This window comes from Mus caroli, chromosome 4, assembly GCF_900094665.2.
Source record: "Mus caroli chromosome 4, CAROLI_EIJ_v1.1, whole genome shotgun sequence".
NCBI classification, from domain to species: domain Eukaryota; kingdom Metazoa; phylum Chordata; class Mammalia; order Rodentia; family Muridae; genus Mus; species Mus caroli.
In genome coordinates, this window is record NC_034573.1 from 80,998,022 (window position 1) to 81,024,243 (window position 26,222).

At 39.6% G+C, this 26,222-nt stretch overlaps 1 protein-coding gene across 4 annotated transcripts in view; it reads left to right on the forward strand.

The window, feature by feature from the left end:
* Positions 1 to 26,222, forward strand: part of Focad (focadhesin) — a 294,020-nt gene that overhangs the window by 96,854 nt on the left and 170,944 nt on the right. For all 4 annotated transcript variants that reach the window (XM_021160670.2, XM_029475893.1, XM_029475892.1 and 1 more), the window contains one exon: positions 6,240 to 6,497. In XM_021160670.2, coding sequence (XP_021016329.1) covers positions 6,240 to 6,497 — 258 coding nt within the window. The remainder of the gene's footprint in view (positions 1 to 6,239; positions 6,498 to 26,222) is intronic.

Here is a 26,222-nt window from a genome sequence, read left to right on the forward strand (position 1 = left end):
AGCTGGCGAGTGTCAGCCGACCCTGCGTCCTAGCTACCCCGGTGCTTTTTTTCTCGGATATTTGTTTCTTAATTTAAGTAGTCATGAAATTTTCAGTGAGTTGCCATTATCTTATTAAGAGCTAAGTTAAGACCTACGGAGCATGTGCAGTATGAGAAACTCCTGTTTTTTACAGTGACTCTAAAATAGGGTCTCGTCATTGTCAGTCATTACTGCCTCTTTCTTTCTTTTTTCCTTTCTTTCTTTCTTCCTTTCTTCCTCTCTTCCTTTCTTTCTTCTGTTTTCAGCTGCATGGCTTTTGAATGGTGGGTGATCTCTCTGAGCCAAGGTAAAATGAGTAGCAAAGCATCTTGCTGTCATAGGGTTGCAGACTCCATTTCATATTCTCTATTAACTGTACTGTCATACCACACCCATGGCATAGTTTATCTAAGAGCTAACTTAGGCACAGAGAAGGGAATACCTTGCCAAAGGTTGTGCTTTGGGACCACCTCCCCCTTTAGATTGAGTTTATGTGTATGAGTGCATTTACCTAACCTTTAATGGTATATTGGAATGCAGTTCACATATGTATTGTATACAGGTCAGATGTACAATTCAGGCTCTTCCAGTTTGTTCAAAGTTACCACTACAAACCTTAGAACATCTGTTAGTATTATCTCAAAAGCTACACCTCACATAACCTGAAATTTCCTCCTAAGTGGCAGCCTAGGCCACCACTAATGTGCTCTCTGGGGGGGGGAAATTGTCTTTGGTGTCTACTTTGGAACTTGAACAGAGATGAGATCCTAGGAAGAGTAGCCCTTTGTACTACCCCCATGCCCCGACAGAGTTGCTTTGTGTAGCCCTGACTATCCTGGAACTCACTCTGTAGACCAAACTGGCTTTAAGTTCTCAGAGGCGTGCCACTGCCCCCCAAGTGTTATGATTAAAAGCATCCTAGTAGCATGTCTGAACAACGCTTTGTTTCTCTTCCTCTAGGGGTGAACTTTGGGCTATTTTCATGTTCTGTTACTGTGAATATGTTGTGATGAACATTGACATGCGATTTTTTTATGTGGTATTTTGCTTTTATTTTTCCCAGGTAGATTTGTAGAATTGAGGGGTCTTATTCTTTTTTTTTTTAAATTTTTTTTATTAGATATATTCTTCATTTACATTTAAAATGCTATCCCAAAAGTCCCCTCTACCCTCTCACCGCCCTGGTCCCCTACCCACTCACTCCCACTTCTTGGCCTTGGCGCATATAAAGTTTGCAAGACCAAGGGGCCTCTCTTCCCAATGATGGCCAACTAGGCCATCTTCTGCTACATATGAAGCTAGAGAGCTCTGGGGGTACTGATTAGTTCATATTGTTGTTCTACCTATAGGGTTGCAGACCCCTTCAGCTCTTTGGGTACTTTCTCTAGCTTCTCCACTGGGGGCCCTGTGTTCTATCCTATAGATGACTGTGAGCATCCACTTCTGTATTTGCCAGGCACTGGCAAAGCCTCACAGGATATCATCCTGAGTGAGGTAACCCAATCACAAAAGAAGTCACTTGATAAGCACTCACTGATAAGTGGATATTAGCCCAGAAACATAGAATACCCAAGATACAATTTCCAAAACACAAGAAAATCAAGAAGAAGGAAGACCAATGTGTGGATACTTCATTCCTCCCTAGAATAGGGAATAAAATACCCATGGAAGGAGTTACAGAGACAAAGTTTGGAGCTAAGACAAAAGGATGGACTATCCAGAGACTGTCCCCCCCTCCCCCCGCCCCCAGTCCTTCCCATAATCAGCCACCAAATGCAGACACTATTGCATATGCCAGCAAGATTTTGCTGAAAGAGGGGTCTTATTCTAATGCTGTATAGCTGAAGAATTTACATCACAGTTTGCGAGGATTCCAGCTTCTCTTCATCTTGCTCACTGCTGTTACTGTTTGTCTTCCGATTTTAGTTATCCTGGCGATCATGAAGAGGTATTTATCTGCAAGCCTCTCCCCATCCACTCCCCTACCTGTCTTTCTTCTCTCTCCTCTGTGTATTGCTTAGGATGAAACTCCTACCTGTCATATGCTTAGTAGGTCAACCATTGACCTGTATCCCGGTTCCCAGTGTGTTCTTAAAACACTCATGTCCAAGTCAGGAGTCTGAGGTGAGAAAGGCCATGGGTGTGTTCCAGTCACATGTGCTGTGAAGGATAGATTTTAGTTTCAGATATTACTTCTGTAACGCTAGATCCAATAATGTATAACTACTATCTACCCCTCCCTCCCTCCCTCCCTCACTCCCTCCCTCCCTTCTTCCCCTCTTCCATCTCTCCATTAGTTTATCTTTGCGTGGAATTTAGGAGGAGATGATAGTAGTGTTAGGATGGGCTTATAGAAAAGACTATAGTGAATTAGAAGTTAAGTTGAAATGACCTGGTTTCCTAAGAGCTTTTGGTTGAAAATTAAGGATGGTCCTGATCTTTTTTTTTTAATTAGATATTTTCTTTATTTACATTTCAAATGTTATCCCCTTTCCTAATTTTCCCTCAGAAAATCCCCTATCCCCTCCCCCTGATCCCCAATCCACTCACTCCTGCTTCCTGGACATGGCATTCCCCCACACTGGGGCTTACAGCCTTCCCAGGACCAAGGGCCTCTCCTCTCATTGATGACCGACTAGGCCAGCCTGTGCTACATATGCAGCTGGAGCTTGATCTTATATTGAGGATGACATGAGTTATTCAACAACCAAGTATTCCCACACTTCTCGGCTCTCATCTCCATTGCTCATGGGAACACAGGGTGGAAAGAAAGACACTTTTTGTTTTTGTTTTTGGGTTTTGAGACAGTTTCTCTCTGCAAATCTGGTGTATAGACCAGGCTAACCTCAAAGTCATAGAGACTCCCCCTGCCTCTGTCTCCTGAGTGTTGGATTTCCATGTCACCATCCTTTTGCTTGTTAAAGTCTATTGTAGTTAGCGTTGTAGATAAATGTTACAGATAAATGTTATTCATTACTGTTGATTTGTATTCATCTGTAGTCACAGACTTCTTTAGCTGGACAAAGACTGTCAGATGTCTGACTTACAATTCAGACTTAAAGCACTGGAACAATTTTATATTTTAAAATTAGATTTAAACTCTAAATTGAATATATAGTAATATATTTAACAATAATAATAAATTATAATTAAAATAATATAAAATTAAAATTTAAAGTTTAAAACTAGTTATTCCAAATTCTTTTATAAAAATTGATAAAATTTATTTAATAGCTTTCTAATACATATTTAAAATTTAAAATTTTATTTGCATTGGTGTTTTGACTGTATGTATGTATGTATGTATGTATGTATGTATGTATATCACATTTGTGTCTACGGAAGCTCTAGGATGGTATCAGACCCCTGGAATTGGTTTTATGGACAGTTTCAAGACCTGGATCCTTTGGAAGATCAGCCAGGGCCATCTGTGGGGCTATCTCTCGAGCCCCCCCCAGATGTATGTTTTACTTATTAATCTTTTGACTTCTTGTATTTTTTCCTTTGTATTATCTGTTTTTGAGGTGGAACTCACTAGTGTAGATAATCTGTACATCTCCATGAAAACCAGGCTGTCCTTGAACTGTTTTCCTCTGTTGGGATTAGAAGTGCACACCACTTTGCCCAGCCCTTTACTTTGTTTTGTTTTGAGAAAAGTCTGGTCTTGAACCTACTGCCCCACTGTGCCAATGGTGGTATTACATATGCCCTCCTCATTTCATTTCTAGATTTATTTCAGGGTTCTTTATTATTTTCTGCTGTGCTATAATACACATGTTACCAGTCCTTTTTACTTTCTACTTCTTTCTCTGAAAGGCAGAACATACTCACCCTGTCATCTGCTTTTCCTCTCCGGGTAGGGAAATCCTTGATGACACCCTTCTCTTGACAGTATGCCAGTAGCAGCTGTCATTCAACAGGGCAAGGGGATCTTACTGTGATATATTATTTAGCATTTTGCTTCCCTACTGCTGTTCTACCTGTCAGCAAGCCAGCAAACCAGAGCAAGAAGGAGGTAATGCCTCAAGTAGCATGGGGTCACCTTCCCTTCCTTGCTTACTTATGTTGGAGCATGTTCTTGCTTTGGACGCTGTTCATGGTTCATGTTCATTTCCAGTTATTAATCTTTTCTACTCTTAACCACTATATTTTCTTTCCCCAAGACAGGGATAATGCTTTCCTATATTTGCAACTTTAGGCATCTCACTGGCTTGTTAGATATTAGATTGTTTCATAGCTTCTTCCTATCTTGGAAAGAAGTTAGTCTTTATTTAAATTGGATAAATGAGTAAAGTGATGTTTAGAGTGGTTGCAATGAGATTTCATGGCTGACTTGGGTTTTCTGAAGACCAAGTTTTTTATGTCTCAAGTCCATTGTTGGTTTTCATTAGTATAAAGATTATGGCCATAGTCGTTAATGAATTTTATCTTCTTGTCAACAGGTTTTTTTTTTTTAATAAGATAAAGGAATATATATTTAGATTATTGAAGCCTAAATTTTGTAAGATTTTTAAAGTAGTAACACATTCACATGGTTTAGAAAGTATAAAGTAGAATATGCTGAGAGTCCTTTTTATCCATGGGAGTCCTAGTAGTGCTGTTCTTACTCTTGTAAAGAGCGTGATTTGCTTAGTGGTTACCAGTTGTATTGTATTCTACAACAATACAATACAATATACTACCCTATAAGGCAATATAACATATCCTTTTCTCCTCAGCCTCGTTTGGAAAAGCAAATAGCATTCTATGTAAACTATTTATATCTCTTATATTTTCACTTGGTGACTCTGTTCATATTAGTTATTAATACGGCTAGAACTTCCACATTTGTTTTTAGAGTACTATTTAATGTTTAAATCTGACAGCCACTCTTTATCATATGTTCAAAAGAATTGTGTATTTATTTAAATTGTCGTACATATTGTTGGTAGAAATGCTGATAGCGTTGTTTATAATTGCCTCCCAGAATGGGCATGGCTCAGTCACTCATCTATCATGAATGGGTTGACAAGAGGAGCTATATATGTACGATGCAGTGCTATTAGACACAAGCTATGACATGAACAATCCTTGAAAACATGCTAAGTGATAGGAAGCCACAAAACGAGTGGTGTCTATTATATAAAACCTGTCATAAAATATCCAAAATTATATGCTTTCTATCATATAAAATAGAGTAGAAATACAATGCCAGTGGGTAGTTTCCAGGCACAGGGAATAGAAGTAGACAATTGTGGTTTTTCCCCTTGGAGTAATGAAAATATCATAAAAGTAGACCCTGGTGATGGTTTCAGAATTTTATGAATTATTGACATCTACTAAATTGTAAACTTAAAAAAAAAGCAGGTATTATAACATTTGGCTTTCTCATCCTTTCAATGAATATTTTTATACTTAAACCATCGTATGATAATAGGAAGTTAAGAGAGTTTAATGTCTGCCATCCTCCTCTGTGAAATGTGAATGGCTCTATTGGCAGACAGTGTCAAATGCTTCTGCAATGCCCGTGGCTTCCTGAGTTATTTCCCCTCCAGTGTCTCTGCTCAGTTTTGTGCACTTCCTGAACCTGACTACACTGCCACACTTAAGCGAGGAGCCTTTTCCCTGATTAGCTGAAATGCAGCACCATCTCTTGGTCTTGTTTGACTTAGAGTTGGGGCTAAATTTGTTGCTGGAGTTATTCACAATTACTAATGAATTACCCGGCTCAAGCTGAAGCAACTCTGTTCCCATCCACACACTGTCTGTTACAAATGTGAATTGTCCTGTGTCCAAGTCTGCCATCTGCCTCGAGCTGCCACTTACAAGGGCTTGGAGCTGGGCAAATTAAATGGGGTGTCTATTTTCTTCTCATTGTTGGTCACTTTGAAGCTTTTTAAAGTGGGAATAGATTTTCCTAAACTCTGTTGCCTCTGGATCTTGTATATTGATCTATTTCCCCTCTGTCTTAATAGGAGGTAATTAGTAAATAGAGAAAAATTTGTGTGATAAGTGTTCCTAGGTTCTATGGAACAACTGTTTTCCTCTTTGTCTGATCCTATTGCTTCACATTTGGGTGGAGAGCCATTTGGCAGGACCTCAAAGTATCTATTTTTTGTTGTGTGTGGGGGGGTGATTTTGATAATGCATTATAAAATGGGTGAATGTAAGTAATAGGAATTTTTTTCTGACACATACTCATCTCCTTTTTGAAATGCCTTCTTGTGTCTGTTTCTCAGATCTCCTGCAGGCTTGCTTTTCCTGTAAGCAGCATGTATGGCTCGATCTTCACAGCCTGGAGGATTCTTGACGTCATTGGAGAAGAGTCTGCAGCTAGTGACTGGCTGGCTACAGTGGAGTCCTTGCTCTCTGCCACCACAGTGATCCCCCCACACGTTTTCTTACTGCTGACTCACCTGCTTGTTGAAGATGGAGGGCAGAATCTTCAGCAGATACTTAGGGTCACCACACAGTTAGCTCAAGCAGATTCCTCTCAGGTAAAGACAGAGAATATGGAAAAGTAATGGGAGAAATGCTCAGTATTTATTATTATGGATAATTTTTAGTTTATTTATGAAGTTTTAAATTATGGCTTTAAAAATGTCTCTCTACCCAGTGTGGTTCCTTTCTTCTTACTCTGAGTTGATGTTCCCTTAACAATGCAAATGTTTTCCTTTAATTAAAACTATAATTTTCGAGGAACCCTGAATTCATCATATTTTTGTTCCACTTCACAACGGGTTCCACGGTACATTTCTTTTTAGTTCTAATATTGATCTAATGTGACCCTGCTTAATCAATTCATGACAGATTCCTTACAGTTTGATCCTCAGTCATTTAATAAACAAAAACATTGTGTCCTTCCCCTGTGTGGTCCTGATCTGCAGACAAGGCTGTGAGGATAAACAGTTGTCTTCCTGTCTGCATGGAGCTTGAGTGTAATAAGCAGTCGGACATAAATAAGACTTCCCTCCTTCCTCTAAAAATAGAAATAAGTTTAACACAGTCTTCTTTTATTTTCTTACTGCTTAGTCTCTAGAATGTTTTCCATGAAGGAAGGCTTTCCTAACCCGGCAGACATGGCATTATTTTATATTCTGTTAAATGTGTCAGTGTTTAGGTTTTTCTTTCATACATTGTGAAGAAAAATTTCACCTCTCAATACAAACTCATGTGTTCCTAGTAAGAAACTTTTGTCGGTGTTGTTGGTGAGAAATGTTGATGGTGGGAGGTTCCGCCCTGGGAGTTTCTCATTCTCTCAGCTTATCAAGTCCATTGTATTCATCAAGTAATACTTGTCTTCTAGTCCAGTTCTCTGATATTTTTTACAGACCCTCACTCTTAGCCAGTGTTTTCATCATTGTTTAGACCATGTAGGACACTCTTAGAGTAGTTGAAGCTCAGGCAGCATCTTGAAATAATACTATGGTCTGTCTTGATCTATATATACTTCTGACATAATGTATACTCGCACATGCACACACACACACACACACACACACACACACACACACACCTGTCTGTTTTCTTTTATTCACTCAGTGAGTTCCTTTGGTTTTAGGGTAGTTCTTGACTACCAGAAAGAGTAACTCATCTTAAGTTGCTATGAACAGTTTTGTTTTTTTTTTTATTAGACTAGGATTTAGGTCAATCTTGACCTGAGTAGTATATTCAAGGTGCAGTTATTTTTTTTTATTTCCCATTGTGAGTTATGTAGAAGACTTACAGAGAATTATTACCTCATCTTTACCGTCCAAAAGGAATAGAAGAACAGAAGATGCTTAGATCCTTTGTTCATGTGTCCATAGTATACCAAATATAACGATAACATAATGAGACATTTTTAGTTGCCATTCTAGGCAGAATGGAAGTGGGGTGAACTTTCAGGATTTATGACTCTAGTGAGGTTAAGGATATTTTAGTCAGACTTAGTGTCACTTTGGCAAATACTTGAAAAGAGCATAAGAGAGGAGAGATGATCTCAGTCCATCATTGCTTGGTTCTGTTGTATTTAGTTCTGTGGCTAGGTAGAAACAACATGGAAAAGCATGATGGGTAAAATTGCCTAGGTCATCGAAACCAGAAAGCAAAGAGAAACAAGAACAGCTGGGGTAAGGAATACTCTATAAAGGTATTCTACCAGTCATAGAGAGCCTCAAACTAGATTCCACTTCCAGCTTTGCTACTACCTTCCAATAATGCTATCAATTTGTGTATCCATAGATAGGTCAGAATAGGAAGCGAAGTGGGCCAGATGCATCTCAATGATTGGTTTTATCAAGAGGAGCCAAGCTTTTAACAGATGAATTATTATTTTTTATGTTTTCTTTTAACAGATGAATTATTTACTTTTACATTTTTATTAGTGTGTATTAATTATGCACAGAACAGGTTTCATTATGGCATTTTATTGTGACATGCATATTGTGTGCATGCATATGTGTATACATGTGTGTGCATGTGTGTGTAACAATGAACTTAATTAAAGTTAAGGTTACTTACATGAGTGAGCAAGGCTCATGATTACCTTACTACTGAAGAAAATTACTCTCTCATTAACTGTCTATAGATTCTGAGGGAGAGGTTCGTACTTTACAAACTCCTGCCAGCCACTGGCATGGCCTACATTGCCTTGGGGAGGGAGAAGGCCTCGTGAGCCCTTCCCCCCCTCAATGACACAACACTGACAATTCCAGTCTTATGCAGTTAATCACAGCCATTGAGAATTCAAGAGGGCCATAGGTTTGCCTGGAAGAAAGAATTCCAACAACATTATATCCTGTCTCCTGCTCTTATATTCTCTCAGCCCCCTCTTCCTCAGTGTTCCCCGAGCCTTAGAGGGATGATTTAAGGCTGAGCATTTAACAGTCATTTATTTTCAGCATGTTGACTATTTATGAGTCTTTTCACTAACTGCAGCTCACTGCAAAAGGAATTTTTCTGGTGAAAGCTGACAGCAGTGCTAATCTGTGCGTATAAACAGAATGTTTAGCATGTCTGTTTAGATAAATAGCAGCAATAGCTTGCACTTTAGGTTAGGAAGACTCACGTCCATCCAAGCCAATGACTTTTTGACTGCATTTATAGTACCAGACACAAACAGACTTCGGTTCCAACCAGAAAGTGTTTGGTTGCTCCTACGACAGTCCTGCCACCATAGTACTGGTAGGCATGTCTTACTTATCTGGAGGATATATCCTGTGACACACAGGCCCTACAGCTAAGTGGAACTACTGTTGACAGTTCTTTCCTAGCAGATGGCACTCTGCCTTCTGGTACCATGGAGACTAGCCAGTAGTGAAGATGCTTGTAGGTCAGTTCCAGCTTGATTCTCAGAGCTAAAGTGTAACAGGAGTTCGGAGAATACCTCTAGTATCCAATCCTTACCACGTGATTTAGTAAAGGAAGGATAATTTCTTTTTAATAGTCATGGAAGTCTGCTAAGAAGACAAAACTGTTGAGCCAAACTTATGTATCTAGGGAATTACTCAACTTCTGAGAAGAGATCAGTGTGCTGAGATATCGTCTCCTCCTAGTCCCTAGAAGTTGGATGCTTTTCTCAGCTCAGATTCCTCCATGTTCTGTCTGGCAGCCTTTAGCACCTGATGTTTTATTCTGTATAAGCATTATTTGTATGTGTGTGTGTTCTGTGGAATGGCAATCATTAGAATGACCACCTGGGTTCATTTACTTATTCATTAAAACTTCATTAAACAGTGCTATGTATTTAAGTCATGCTGTACATCCATTGATCATTTGTTGGATAGTTTTGATGCAAATCAGAAAAATTCCTATGCTAATAAAGCATGGTAGAGTCAAATGCTTAAGTGTTGTTACTCAAATGGATGCCCGGCCACGCACAGTGCCATCCTAAGAGCTTGCAGGTAAGCTTCTTGGAGCAGGCAGAGGTAGTACCCTAGAAATAGGAAACAGTGAGGTTTTTTTCTTTCTGTTTTCATTACAATGTGATCAGTCCTGTTATTTTAATAGTCTTTAGCTACAGTTTAGGCAGCCAAAAGGAAAGGAAAACTAAATATTTTGACAAAGCAAATTTTACAGTAATGAGTAGATGCTATGAGTGTATTCATTTGCATTGAAATCCACTCTGGGTGAAGTCATTTCTATTTTTTCTGGTTATAAAACTATGTGACACATATTTATATTTGTATTTCATGGGAGTTTGTCCCTGTAGGAGGACAGTTGGCTGAAGTTCATAGAAGAGTTAATACTAAAGGAAGACTTTAAACTCTTATGAGACTAAGTAGACCTGGGAGGTATAGCCTTTTCAAGGCTGCCTTCTGCCCCTGCTTTTGGGGATTACCAAGGAGGATTCAACCACCTAAAATGTGGTGAGCTGCAATGACATCTTGATTTAGTCTATGACTATGATGTAAGATTTTAGGAGAGACAATATTTTATACATTTGAAAGAAGTAAGCTATATTTGAAGTATAAGCTGACATTCTTCTTACTATTGTAAGTGGTGACAATAGAGATTATTTCTGGTAGTATTCATAAAAATACTATAAATTATTAGTATCTACTGGTAGTTCTCCAGTGTGTGTTCTACTCCTTAGTCTCTCAATCTGACTTTGTATTATCATGACCTTGCATGGCTCCAGGGAGAAACCTTAAGAAAAGAGACACAGAAAAAAGCTAAGATAAGGTTGTCTGGTATCTCAGATGGAGAAGCTTCAGCATCTCAGAAAGCTCGGCATGTGTATTGTATACAGTTGAACAGAGAGGTGGGGTTATAGCCTACAGATACCAAGGAGGCAGGGTTATTGCTATATATAGCTGACTAAGGAGGCAGGGTTATTATATCCCACTGAACAAGGAAGTAGTTTTAGTTAATCTTGGTAGGAGCAGTCTCTATAAGGGAACATTTTTTGGGCTGTGACTATCTGGGGAAAGTGAAGGTGTAGCAAGAAAACTCTGGGGGACATTTTCTGCACTGTCAATAACTACACACAGATCAGAGGAAGGCTTTGCCATCTGTCTTGGTTAGGGTTTTACTGCTGTGAACAGACACCATGACCAAGGCAAGTCTTATAAAAAACAACATTTAATTGGGGCTGGCTTACAGGTTCAGAGGTTCAGTCCATTATCATCAAGTTGGGAGCATGGCAGCATCCAGGCTGTCATGGTGCAGGCAGAGCTGAGAGTTCTACGTCTTCATCCAAAGGCTGCTAGTGGAATACTGACTTCAAAGCAACTAGGGTGAGGGTCTTAAGCCCACACCCACAGTGACACACCTACTCCAACCAGGTCACACCTTTTCCAACAAGGCCACACCTACAAATGGTGCCACTCCGTGGTCCCAGAATATACAAATCATGACACCATCCCTCCACGCCTCACCCCAGGGAGAAGGCTTTGCCATCATTTCCCCACTGGTCTGAGGCTAAGGTCCTTGACATGGCCATGCCTGGGTCAACAGGTCACATTCACTCAGAACTGTTGCTTAGGGCTTCTCCCACTTCCCTCCTGATGAGGCTTGCCTTTTCTTGTAGTTTTAAGGCAAGTAGGGTCTTGGAAAACTGAAGCTAAGTGGTATGAAGGAGTTTTCGCCTTGGGAATACTACTTAAAAGTTACCTGGATATATACTGTGATGTCAAACAAACAAACAAACAAACAAACATACAATGCCACAAAATAACTTGTAGAAAATACCAGCCATAGTTAGTAATTCTTTTAGTTTTCTTATCCTATACTCAATTTACAGAAGATATAAACTCAGGTCAGGCAGTGCTCAATAAAATTCACTACTACTCGGGGCTGGAAAGGTGGCTCAGTTGTTAAGAGTACTTTTTACTTTTATAGAAGACCTGGGTTCAATTTTCAGAACCCACATAGTGGCTCACAACCATTTGTAACTTTAGTTCCAAGAGATCTGATACCTTCTTCTCATCTTTCTTGGCACCAGGTCTGCACTGCATGCACATACATATGTGAAGGCAAAACATCCATACATATAAAACAGAGGAATGGGAAAAACATTACCCTAAACAACAACAACAAAAAGTGTATGACTTACATTTTTTGGAAGGCAATAACATACAAGAATGAACATCTGATGAGTTTCCATGAACATCTTGAAAGATTTAACCCCATAGATTTACTTTTTACAGAGAAGACTTCATGTTATATTTCTGCATATAGTAAGCAAAAGTAACCTCTTTTTTTTTTTTTAGGCAAAGTGTTCCTATGTAGCCCAGGTTGGCTTTAACTCATTCTAAATGGTCTCAGCATCATATTCTTCTTCCCTTAGCCTCCCAGAGTGCTTTGGTCATAGGAGTATTACACTCTATCTAGCATGTCCTTATCAGTTAGTTTTAAGTAATAGTTCCTACTTTTCTTATTTTGATGTATTTCATTACAGTTCTGTAAGAGATGCTTAAATGACACTGGAAACACATGATCCCTGGCTTGTGTGAAACAATGCTCGTTTGACCATTGTCTTCTCTGCCTCAGGTTTGCTTAGGATCTGGCCATGCTACGTGGGAAGTGAGTAGCAGGAAATGTTCAGCATAGATGCTGCAGAGTGCATTAAGGGACAATGTGAATCAGGCCTACAGGAAGACTTTCTAAAGTTCAATTGAGGACCCTTTTCAGGATATTAGCAAAGCAAATTGTGAACAGTTAGCCAGTGTTGCCCACCTCTGTAAGGTGATTGTGGACAATTCAACAACACTAGTCTATGTCTAGTATAGCTTCCCTAAGATGCTAACTTTCAGAGCAGATGCTGGCTGCCTCTGTCTCTGTAAACCCATTATTGAGTCTCCCTTTTCTGCTCTGTCGACCTTGAGTGCATTCTTCATAGGAGGCAGCACTAGTTCAGTACTTTCTCCCAACACAGTTCATATTCCAGATCGTGTCATGTTTCTCACTGTGAGAAGCGTGCCTTTTCCTTACTCTGCATGACTTTCCTGTGTTTGTGGATTTTCTGTTTGGTTCTTTGCCAGCTGTGACTCTGGATCAGATGCACTCCATAAATATGTATAATTACTATGTGTCAGTTACACGAAAAGAACTTAGTGTCTTGAGTAAACATTAGTCATCAAGGTCACCAGCTTTGGGTAGATTGAAGATTTTGATGTCTAATTTTCAGGTGGATAACTCAAATACTGTGTATAAGGAGTATCCATTGCATTTTTACTGATATATTAAATTGAATATAAAGAGGAACATCTTTTAAATTAAAAAAATTAACCAATATATAAAAGAAACACTATGCAAGTTAATGGGGTTTCTTGTAATATTTCAGTGTTTATTCTGGCTTTTATTTATTCTAGTATTCTATGTTTTAGAAATGCACAGTATTATTACCTGCAGTCTCCCTGCTGTGCAAAGCCTTCCAGAATGGTTTTTGTTGTTATTGAGTTTAGCCCCCATAGATCTATGCCTCTTCCTCCTCAGGCCTCTGGTAGCATCTATAAGGTTGTTGTTTTAGATTCTACACATGGCTTCAGGCAGCAGAAGACTCACACAGTTGACCTGAGGAAGTCACCGGCTTCTTCCTTCAACCTTCCTCTCATTGCACCAAGCAGTCATCTACCAAGCGGTAGTCCCTAGAGCTCCATGTCTGAGCCACTTTCTCACCTTCTTGTTTCAAGGTGATGAAGGTCATGTTTGTGTATTTTCGTTGTCATTGTCACTTGCATTTTCTGTCTCTGAGGTCCTTTTATCCTTTTCAGGTTTTGGTTGTTAGGTCTTGTTAATGAGAGCTGTTGTAATCTTTGACAATGGTGTGATGTTTTCAGAGCCCACCCCCCTTCCATTTGTGAAACTGTATACATGCTTGAGCCATTTGAAATCACTTAAGTGGTGAGGTTCATGGCCTTTCTGATCTTTTCAAAGTCATATATTATCAAATAGTAAAAGTTGACTTTCAGGGCAGAATCCTTGATAGTTGTACTCAGGGTCATAAGCTATGTTTTAACCCAGAAAATGAATAGGAAATGTGTGAGATTTAATGGTCTGTGAGTTACTGCTGTGAGAAAGGGAGAAGATGTATTCTGTAAAAGGGCGTACACAAAGAGTCTCTGACCACTCTCCACTCTGTTCTATTGTCAGTGAGTTCTGTGAAATGCTACCCCCTGAAGTCAGTCGGCTGCCTGTGTTCTTCACACCAGTGAAAGAAGCCTGAATGTACAGTACTTTGACTAAAGACCTTCAGAGATAAGAAATGCTGAACTGTTTCCTGTTCATCAATTAGGCCTTGAGAAAAATTGGGATGAGCTTGTCTGCATGAGACATTTAGACAAAAGTGAGCACAGGCCAAGATACAATGGTCAGGATATAGCAAATATATTGTGGCAAAATGTTTATTTCTTCTTTAAATGCTCTGTGAAGGCATCCGTAGAATAAGATGCTTTAAACCATTAGTCTGTTTTTTTTGGCAGTGTTCATGAAGCTTAGGGTTTATATCCAGGGAGTGTCTTTTGTATTAGGTTCTTGCATCAGCTGTAATACTACATTGAGTTAATGGCAATATATCTACAGATTAGCGATTTTCTAAAGCTTCCATTTAAGGAATGGTTGGTTCTGATTTTTGTAACCCACAATAATCCTACCAGCTTGTGAATAATATACTAAAACAAAATCTTGGTGTTTCAGTATTACTGACATAGAAGACTAGGCATGGAATTTGATGAAGAACAGCCTAGTGCTACATTCAGAACAAGGAAGCCTACCTTCTTTCCTCTGGCTATGAGGCACCGTTTGTAGGCTGGGCCTCTGCTTAAAACTCAAAAGGAAGAGATCAAACAATCTCATCAAACCAAAGGCAAGGTGTCAACTGGAGTTTATTGCTAAATGGCCAAAAGCTATTTTATGTATAGTTTCTCAGAATGTTCATGATTGGCGAGTTTTTATATTTAGGAAAATATTTTACTAAATAACTTATTTTGTATTTTACTTGTTTGGAAAGTAATGTTTGGGAAATCTTGAGAAAATGGCATGTTTTTGTGGTTGACTTGTTGAAAAGGGGTGAGGTTGTCCACTGGTAGTTTGGGATCTTGAGGTCCATGAAGGCATCTCTCTTCAGAATACATTCATGAGAGCAGCTTCGCAACATCTGTTTTAGTCGCGATGTGGAATGCTAAGGCAGTTGGAGATGTGGTCACGGTGAATAAGAGCACTTGCAGAAGACCCTGTTGTGCTCCAGTGTAGAGAAGATGTTGTGTGACCCCAGAACTGTACAAGTAAGTCCCATGAGGGGCCACCCAAGACTGCTGGGAATAGGTGGTTCCTGAATAACTCTTGTTGGATAAATACAAGTTCCTTAAAATGAATTAGAAATACATTGCCTCTTGTCATCCCATATGGACTGGAAAATATTTGTCTACGACACAGGATTATATTTGAGCAACTTCACCGAATAAACAGCAGAATAAACGCATTTCTGGTGGTTCTTGAGTGCTGTGTCAGCTCTGCTTTCCCCAGGGTCACTCCTCCTCAGTGCTTCCCATTTCATTTTCTTTCTGGGGGAGACAAAGCCCCCAGCACAGAATCCCAGTTAGATATTATGTCCTATAGCTGTCAGTGGGATTACAGGTCTTGATTTGATAGAGGAGTTTAGCTCCAGAATTCTCAAAGGTAGGTGGGAGTGTTAGGTCCTTCACTCGAAGTCTCATTTTTGCCCATGTCTATTGAGCCCACTAGGCTTCTAGCCCATCAGTGTGAGTTTTGAGCATTTTATCATAGGTAGTATAGGCTCTTAAGTGAGTTTTTTTCAGAAAAGTTTATATAATATAACATTTGGGCGTTCTGAAGTCAGTCTGTTGCAGTGGGTGGAGATGCATAGTTCTAAAGCAAGTGATCCAGAGAACTGGCAAAGAAGGACGAGAGATGGTTCCTTTGGCAGGCCTGCATTGACTGGACTTTGGGAGACCATGAGTTCTGCTATCTTGATTAATAACTCTTTTGTATGAATGAGTTGCTTCTGAATTTAAGACAATTTATATATTTTCCTGTCTCTACAAAGAAAATAAGCATGTAAAATGTTTACTTGAATTTATGGTATTGCTATCATTGGCATATCATGTTGCCAAGCTTGATGAGATTAGTAATGACAAATTAATGTTTTGAAGTGACCTATATAGTTGTCTTAAATGTAAATTATGTTGAAATGCAGTTTTTAGTAGAAACAGTTTAAATTTAGTATTCATGAAAGGATTTCTCAAGGAAAGCCATGTCTTAAAGTTTTTGCTTCTCAGCACCTTTAGAAGGTTCCTGTGCTTTATTTCTTGATTGATAGTTAACCAGTAGCAATTGCTAGCTACAAATAATTTTCCCCAAACCAATAAAGTATTTCCTGAAATTGCCATGTTTATCCAGGCAAATGGATGGAACATCGTGGAGTTCACGGTCGTTAGATTTAGGTTAGGTTAGATTACACTGGCATCAGATTAGATGAATTTTATTATTTTAGAGTTCATGTAATTTGATATAGGCTGACTTAAAATATTAGCAGGTATTGACATTACTGGTTTTTAGATTGTTTAAATTTGCTCACTTACATTAATATGAAGAGTGTGCTAATTTAAAATGATCAAATTATGTATTCATTAAGATCCATCAACAGGTCCTGGTGGTTGGTAACACTTGGGTAATTAGTTTTGTACAGTAATAATGAAAGCAATCGACTTTTATTTCTTTAGTACTTTTCAAATTCAATCTTGTCTATCTTCATTATTTCTCATACTCTGGATTATTATTAATGACAATTATGCTGGTGGCATTTTACTATTTATGTGTACTTAGTGGCAAATTGTATTTAATCTTTCATGGTAGTGGTGCATCTTTATCTGTGCTAAGTGCAATTATCATGGAGTTATCCTTCAGCTTGAGATACTGTGCGTGTCGTGTTTTTATTAGGCCCCATGTTATTTATTAAGCCTTTTCAGGTCACACGTTTAATCACACAACATATGTTTATTGCAGCCCTCCTGTATGGTAGGTGCTGATAGCATTGAGATGGAAGGATATTGTCTTGCACTCAGGGATGATAAGGCTCAGTGCATTGATAGAGTCACTAAAAATGACTGTCCATACAAGACAGTACTCTGCACTGTGGCAGTAAATAAGCATTTTTGCAACACAGAGGAGAGTGCCCGTATGTTTCTCTAAAGCAGGGGAATGAGGAAACATTTAGACAGAATGCAGAACATATGCCAAGGCACTGCTAGGTATCAGGTCACAGTGGGGTGGCAAGATAGACATCTAGCCATTCTGAATTAACCTGGATACATGGGATGAGGGAAGTTGTTCCTGGAGTGGATATAGCTGTTGAGAAAAATGAGCTCCTGAAGCCTTGCAGTTGGGCAAGATGAGGGAAGTTTTCTAAACCACCAGGGCAAATCAGACTTGGGGTAGATGAAGTGTTTATGATAGGATTTTAAAAGTTAACAGTTTTGGTGGACACCCTGGTTTATATAAGGAAGAGAGCAAACACGTAGACCCCATAGTATGATAGGAACAAACCAAGGTGTCCAACAACTGCCGGACATCTCGGCCCTTTCCTCAGTCACTCAAGTGCAGATGCTAGAAAATGAGAGGATGGGCCAGGATGATGGTTCTCAAGAGAGCGACCGGGAGGCCGTGAGTCTTACGCGTCTCATGCTCTTTGTCTCAACTTTAGTGAATGGGACTTGAACCTGCTCCTGTTCTCCTCTGAACTCTCCTTCTAGTCCACATTAAAGTACCTCACTCACTTTTGAGGGACATGAGTGATAGAGTGGTTAGTAATGATGCCCTTCAAAACTTAAAAGAGAGTGATGGCTGGGGCTTTATGATAGTCTCTGGGTACCTGCCTGCCACCACTGTGATTAGGCAATCCATAAGAAGTCAAGAGGAAGTGACACTGAAGAGGAATATGTTTGATGCAAAGCTATAAAAACAAAGTGTGTGTGTGTGTGTGTGTGTGTGTGTGTGTGTGTGTGTGTGAGATGGCTGGCTGGCTAGCACTTGTGATGATCAGCTTCCATGCACAGACTTTGTCAATGCAAAACACGTGTTAGTATTTCTTATAATAAAATTTGGGCAACTCAGGTGGGTGTTACTAAAAAATCCAGTGGGATGAAGCTTTCTAGGGGAATATACAGGGCTCTGTTCACAGCAGCACTATTCCTAAGGGTTGCTGAATGGATAAGGCAGACACCGTTTCCCTGTGCCAAGTCTAATGAGACTTTCATTCTGCAAGTTTGGCTGCTGGCCATGGAACAGTAGGAGGATCCCTCTTGGGCTGTGAGATGTACAGACACCTTCACCGTACTGACAATGTGCTGACCCTGTTTCCCAAAAGAGCCCGTCCAGATGCAGATATCAGAGGTTTCTGAGGGGCTGGCGCAGGGTGGTGGAGAGATGATGACCAGACCTATCAGCATCAATTAGAGGTTGTAAAGTTAGGGGAACTCTGGAGAATTCTGCCAGCTGTCACTACACTCTTGCTGGGGATATGGGCTTAACCTTAGTAATCTCAGCAGCATGAGAGTGAGCATGTGGATAGTCTTAGGTTTCGGCTTCTCTGGGCCTTGAATGATGCTGGCACATTTACTGCAGCAGCCACTACCAGATGGCTGCTTCACACTTTTCCTTTGATTTCTCTGTTTATATTTTGTGCTTTGTTGAAATTTACAATTGAGGGTCTCCAAACTTACTTTGGTTAAAGCATCTCCGCTATGTACTGTTACAATAGTGGTACACTGGTGTCATACCATGATGAGTGAAGGTGGATTCAATGGTCAGGTATGTTCTCTATGTCCCCTTTCTTACTCTCTCCCTTTTGAGACATTAGAATGTCACTCATGCAGAAAGAAGGAGTCCTGTGTGCATTTCTGTTGCCTGGTTCTCAGTGCATCTTTGTAGCACTCATTGAATAGTCGATGAGTTCCTGGTTGTTTTTTGAAGTAGGAGAGGGCACAGGCAGTGGTCTGAAAAGTTCCTGAAGAAAGTTCAAGAATCATTTTTGAAACTGTAAAAAAATGGAGAACCACACATGCATATGTTATGTTGTCTTAAATCAAACTCTGGGTAAAGCTGTGGTGGCACATGCTGTTCATGAAAGGCTTAATGCAGTCCTTCTCATCGGATGAATTGTCTTGTTGTGCAAAAACTGTTATTACACTGTGTGTGAAACCAACCATGCTGCCGGGGAAAAAATTAAGTCGCCTGACTGAGCGGTCACTTGTGAGTAGTAACACAAGATCTATTGCCGTTATTAGAGACTCTGGAGGACATTCACCCTTTTATGGTCTTTCAACTGCTGGAATGAAATATTTTAGTGGTAAATGACACCCTTCTGGGAAATCCCCCCTGAAGATTCATTCTCTGCTGTCTGTATATAGAAAAAAAACGGTGGGAGTGGGGGAGCACAGGAGGCCAATCACGTTATTCCGTTCAGATTGCCTAACAAACTTTCCTAATTTGATGTAGTGTGATAACAGTTGCTTTTCAGTGTTTCTCATTAGACCATTTTTAGTCAGTGTCCATTAGGGCCACACTCCGTCTTCTGTAACATGCCATGCATTTTCTATATTCTTTTCTGTAGGGGGTACATGCAAGCACAGGCGTAGACACCAGGCTGGCTGGGTTATGTACTTTAAGATACGATGAAGTGCAATGACTCCCTGCTTATTCTATTTGCTTTCTTTGTCAGAGTCTTTGATTATATATAGGAGAAATTATGTAAATTCAGGTCTCAGTTCTGCTTGGAAACTGTGTTGATTGGTAAATCTGTTATGAAATATTTTTCAGAAGTGAATAAACAGTTATTGATCTGAGGTGTTCATAAGATAGTCATTAGAGTAGGGACTGCAGCTTCTTTCCTTTGGCTAATATTCAGTATTATTTGTCTGTTTATTCATAGTTTATCACCACTCTAAAAATTTCTGCCTTTTTACTAGATGATGCAGGTTAGCTTTTATGGGAACAATAAAGTTGTTAGGGATAGCATTGCAAATAATTTGAATAAATTTTGTGTTTTGTTAATTTTGAAGTCAAGTAGCTGACATTTTCTCCATTTCTTATTATCTGATCTCAATGCCTTTCCCCTCCTCCTTTCCTTTAAAGCTTTCTTACTTTATTGCCCAAAAGCTATGGACCAGTTAGAGTGGTGTGAATAGGGATATAAATTCTATTGGATTTCTCAGTGCCTGCTTTTGTTACAGGTATTTTGATGGGTTCATTAAAGCATATCAGTTGAAGTGGGGGCAGGGAAGAAAATGGAGTTGAGGAAAGGAAATATATTGTCATCTGAAATAATACATAGATATTTGAGCTTCACCTGGAAATAAAAATAATTTTATAGAACGGGAGATAGAAACTCTTTGTCAGGTTGCTAATGAGAGGCTTGACCTAGCTGCTGCAGCAGCAGCATCTTTGGGGATGATGAGAGATGCAAAATGCACTGTTGCTAAGCAACTCTCTTGGCTGCCTCTGGAGCAGGTTCATATGTGCTAAGAGCTAATGAATCCTTGTGTCTGCTCTTTGAAAATGCTCAAAAAAAGCCAATGAAGACATTCCCAGACATTTAGCATTTATAAGTACTGAACCTTTCTTACCATGTCATCTACTCATTAAAAATTAAATTGACCATTTATTGGGTACTGAATATTGCTTTATTTTTCAAGGTGGGTAAGGTTTGAGCCCTATATAAATATATTTTCACAAAGGAGCTCAATAAAATGACTTTGCTTTGGTCTGCTACTTATATTGTTGTATCTGAAGAATTAAGTTGTAATATTTCATTTTCCTTTCCCCCTTTTAAAGTGCTAGAACACTCCTCTTGGCTTAGATATTTTTGAAATCATACTATTGTCACACATTATTCAGCTCAATGCCATTGTCTCTGAAGACTCTAACAATCTAGAAACTAGGAAATATTTTTAAGGTGGCCTATTTAGCCATTTGTCCTGTCTCCCCCCTCCCCCCCCCCAGAATTAAACAAAACAAAGCAGGCCACAAGTTAAGAGTGAGAGTCTGCTGATCGATCCTGGTTTAAGTACTGAATATAAGTTCTTGGAATCGGTAGCAACCTTTGGTGACCTCTTGGGAGTGGTGTGAGGATAGACACAGGAATTACTGCGATGGGCCATGCAAGTGCTAAGTGCTCTTTTTGTTTGTTTTGCTTTGTTTTTGTTTTTGTTTTCTTTGTGATGAATTCCAGCTGATTTGCCATTCAACAAGAACTTTGTGTTATTGGAGTGGTTATCTTAGTCAGTTTGGGTAGTATTTTTATAGGATATGAAGGCTTTGGCTTTTGATTTGGTTGCATGTAAAGATGATGTCCATGCCTTTATATAAACAGTAAAGTTAGTTTCTTAATTCTTATAATATCCAAAATGTAGTAGAGATTCTACAGTAGTATAGCAATGGTATAATGTTCTCTAAAATGAGAATTATAAAAGAACTTGCCTCATTAAATTTAGCATGTGAATTAAATGACATAACTCATGGTCAGCAAAAGTTACATTGTTATTTTTCTTTTTATACATTGTACAGCTATTTGTTCTGTGTTATAGGTGCAGTGCCTGGCTCTAGTTAACAGAGATTTTTCCTTGTCTGTCTGGAGCTAGCATCATCCTTTATTCCCCAAGTCCTTCAAAAGGGAGATACTCACTGTTATGTACGTTCGTGTGTCTGATTTTTTTCATCAATTTATTTACTCACATACTTGTGTATGTGTGTGTGTACGTATGTATGTGAAACATGAGTATGAAGGTCAAACAGCTTGTGAAAGCTGGTCCTTCTATCATGACGATCCCAGGAATTGAATTCAGGTCATCAGGCTTGGCAGAAGGCTCCTTTACCTACACTGAGCTATGTTCAACTTTGTGTGCCTGTTTTAAAGTACTTTTAGATTAAGCGAGGAGATTAAGAATGGTGTTTTTCAACAGTGGGACTGTGGAGCGTGTAAAAATGCTTGTCACAAAGCCCCGAGGACAGGAACTTATATCCCTAGCACACAGTAAACTCCAAATGTGGCAATGAGCACCTGTTACCAGTGTGCTAATGGGGGCAGATGCAAGGACGACCCCTGGGCTTGCTGGCCAGTTAGTCTGGACAACTTGGTGAGCCTCAGGTTCAGTCAGAAACCCTGTCTGAAGAATAAGATGAAGAGTGATCAAGGTATATCTCCAACACTGATTTCTGACTTACACCCACACATACATCTCACATCAAAATCTTTATGATTGCATAGTTTAGAAGGTGGGGAAAGGATAAAACAGCATTGAACAGTATGTTTTATATAACCTAGTACATCTGAAATATTCAAAATTTAGTAAAAAATAAATTGCTCACTGGGCGGTCGTGGTGCGTGCCTTTAATCCCAGCACTTGGGAGGCAGAGGCAGGTGGATTTCTGAGTTCGAGGTTTGAGGCCAGCCTGGTCTATAAAGTGAGTTCCAGGACAGCCAGGGCTCCACAGAGAAACCCTGTCTCGAAAAAAACTAAAAAACAAAAAAAACCCAAAAAGCCCAAATTGCTGAAATATTTTGTGGATTGGTATCCATAAGCCCTTCCAGATGTTTTATATTTTACTCTTACAAGACATCTCAATTAAGTTGACTATGCTTTTAGTGTTTACTCATGTTGTGTGTCAGACTTTTCCTGGAGAGACGCAACACATACATCTCACCCCAGAAAGGGAACCCGTGACAGGCCGAAGTGCACCCAAATCCAAAGTGGTGAGTCACTGAACTTCTACTGGGCTTAGTTACAGAAGTGTACGTGAGGGCTTACTTGGAAATCTTGGATGACTCAAAATCAGCTGCATCTCTGAACAGCCCACTCTAACATTGGCAATGCGTCATAAAAGCTGCAACCTCAGAGATGTCATGCAGCCTGTAGGCAGCTGATAGTCATGTGATTACTGGGTAACTTAGATTCACCCTGTGACTCTCCCAGACAAGTGACATGTGTTTACTCTCAGTGTCTTATGAGCCATCTCCTCCTTCTCAGAGGAAGGTTTCCATTTGGAAGAAAGTGTCAAGCAACAAGTTACATATCATGATGACCACTGGGTCAAACAATATAGAGCCACTGAAAATCCCCAGCGTGTGCTCTTCTTCAACGTAAATGTAGAATATGTGTTTAGAAATACTCTTCTAATATTGATTTCCCCTGTCTAGGAGTAGGCTCTTAGTTTCTAGGAGACTAGAAACTTAATGATCAAGAACCAATGTGTGTGTGTGTTTTGAAAAAAAAGTATTTTCTTTTCTTTTGAGGCAGGATTCTCTTATGTAGTCCAGGGTATCCTTAAACTTGGAAACTGTAGTTGTCAGGGTTTTCTGAAGGGAACAAAAAAAAAATATAATGAATATTTATTATATAAAAGAAATAATTTAGGTTAGCTTTCACAGTAGGCGCATAAGCCAGGATGTTGCTTAATCACTGGAGAGGCAGAGAATCCTATATCTGCACAGTTCACAAAACAGGATACTTCAGCAGTCTCAGCCTGATTCTGAAGGCCTGGGGCATTCCTGCATAGCTAGCATTTTCTGTTCAAGTTGGAAAGTCAAAGAAACCTGGTTCTGATGTTAACAAAAAAATGAAAGGAATGGGAGCAATGGGTTATATGATATGTTCACCACCAGGAATCAAGGTAAGCAGCCATGTTGGCTGCCCCTGGAAAGTGTCACCCTTGCTGGGGGAGGGTCTTCTGAGGACATCATGCCAGGAGGTGCTGAACAGATTTGCTCACACCTGGGACTCTTAGGTGATTGCTGATCTAAGTAAAGTGACAACCATGGTGGACTGAACATCAAGCTCTTCCTCATATTGAACGGTGTTGGGATTATAGGCATGTAGCACCATCACTGGCAGGATAATAATGGCCAAGGTATGGTGTTCAGAAAGTAACAGAGAACAGGTTGGAATTCTGGTAAGTGTTTTTTTGTTTTGGGGGGGGTTTCTTTGTTTTTGTTTTTGTTTTTGGTTTGTGTGTGTCTGTCTGTCTGTCTGTCTGTCTGTCTGTGTGTGTCTGTGTGTGGCAGATCTACATTTTCTAAGACTTTTTCCTTTTTAAATTCATCTTGAGTACATTTCAGCTCCTAATTATGAGGACTTGATATATTATAGTTCTGAGCAAATACAAGAAAAAGAACACAGCTCCTGTCTATGATACACATCATTTTCAGCTGTTGTGAACAAGTAGCTAGGTCCTAGAGTAGACCAAAATCAACGTAGGGCTAAAGTTAGAATAACATACAGTAATTAGAGTGATTTCTTCCCAAAAAGATCAAAACTGGACTCCCTAAACTCTATTTTCCATGTCTGTAAATGTTATGGGTTGAACTCCCAGGTTATAAGAAGGAACATGTCTTAGTCGGAGTTTCTATTCCTGCACAAAACATCATGACCAAGAAGCAAGTTGGGGAGGAAGGGGTTTATTCAGCTTATACTTTCACATTGCTGTTCATCACCAAAAGAAGTCAGGACTGGATTTACACAGGGCAGGAACCTGGAGGCAGGACCTGATGTACAGGCCATGGAGCGATTCTGCCTACTGGATTGCTTCCCTTGGCTTGTTCAACTTTCATTCTTATAGAATCCAGGACTACTAGCCCAGGGATGGCGCCCCCTACCACCACCATTCCACCTTGAACACTAATTGAGAAAATGCCTTACAACTGGATCTCATGGAGGCATTTCTTCAAGGTTGGCTTTTTTCTCTGTGACAACTCCAGCTTGTGTCAAGTTGACATACAAAACCAGCTAGTACAGAGTCTATACAAGGTAATGCAGGACAGAGAACATGATAAACCTTGGAAATCCAAGATGAAGACAGAGAAGCAATATGACAAAACTATCATATTTTAATATGATAGTTTTAATTTTGTCTCACATATTTGATATACTCTGACATAGAAACAATACATGGAGTTGTATGTATTACTTTTTGAGAAATTTTGTCTCCTACATTTAGATTTCTCATATCTTTAAAAATACTCAGTCATATATAGAGAATACTAGATCAGAAACTCATTTTATGCATTTGTGTGTGTGCATGTACACACAATGTGTCATGTGCAAGTGTGTGGAGGTCAGCGTAACCCTGTTTCTCAATGGACTGGAGCTTGACTGTTCAGCCAGACTGCCTGAACTGTGAGCCACAGGTTCTGCCTGTATTTCTTCTCAGTGTTTGGGTTATAAGTGCATGGCACTCTGAGGCACTTCTCCATGGGTTATAGGGCTCATGACTATTAGGCAGCTACTTTCCTTAGGGAGCCCTGGACTAGAATGCTTTTACAAAACATTTGATCATGAAAGATTTCAAACATACTTAGAGAAGCGCAAACAGTCTAGAAACTTAGTGTTCTGTACTTACTTATGAGAGGTCTGAAATCCATGCTATTCTCCAGTCTCTAAGTTTGAGATGTTATTTTTGAAGCATTTCCTAGACAAGAGATGGGCTTTGTATATGTGTTAATGATGTATGTGTGTGTGAGAGTATTTGTGTGTGAACATGTGTGCAGAAAACGTCAGATATTATTTTGTAGGCACATCATTACATCTGTCTATCTATCTATCTATCTATCTATCTGTCTGTCTGTCTGTCATCTATGTATCATGTATGTATGTGTCTATCTACCAACCAACCTACCTATCTACCTACCTACCTACTTATGTATGTATGTATGTATGTATGTACCTACCTGAGGCAGAGTCTCTCACAGACCTGAAACTTACCAAGTAGGCGAGGCTAGCTGGACAGGTATCTGCTTGTCTACCTTTGCGGCAGGGTTACAGGCACTCACAGGCTCTCCCAGAATTATGTGTCTATTTTACTATATCCTTATATTGCATAATTTGAATGTACATCAAAACTTTAATATACAATACAATCAGTCATCTTATAATTTGCAGTTATAAGCCATAATGAGATTGTACGTTCTCATAGTTCCTATTAACTTTTTATGTGCATATATCTATAGGTGGGGAGGTGCACATGGGCATGTGGAGGGCAGAGGGCAGCCTTGGGTGTCACTTCCCATTATTGAAGCAAAGTCTCTCACTGAACCCAGAGCCCACTCATTTGGCTAGAATGGCCTTTTTATAAGCGTTAGGTCTCCTTCAGATCCTGCACTGATATTGTATTTCTGTGCCATCTGACATTTTTTCCATGGTGGGTGGGGCTTGAACTGAGTTCTTTGTCCTTCTTCTTGCATGACAAGCACTTTACTAACCAGGCCATTTTCCTGCATCCTTGTCACTATC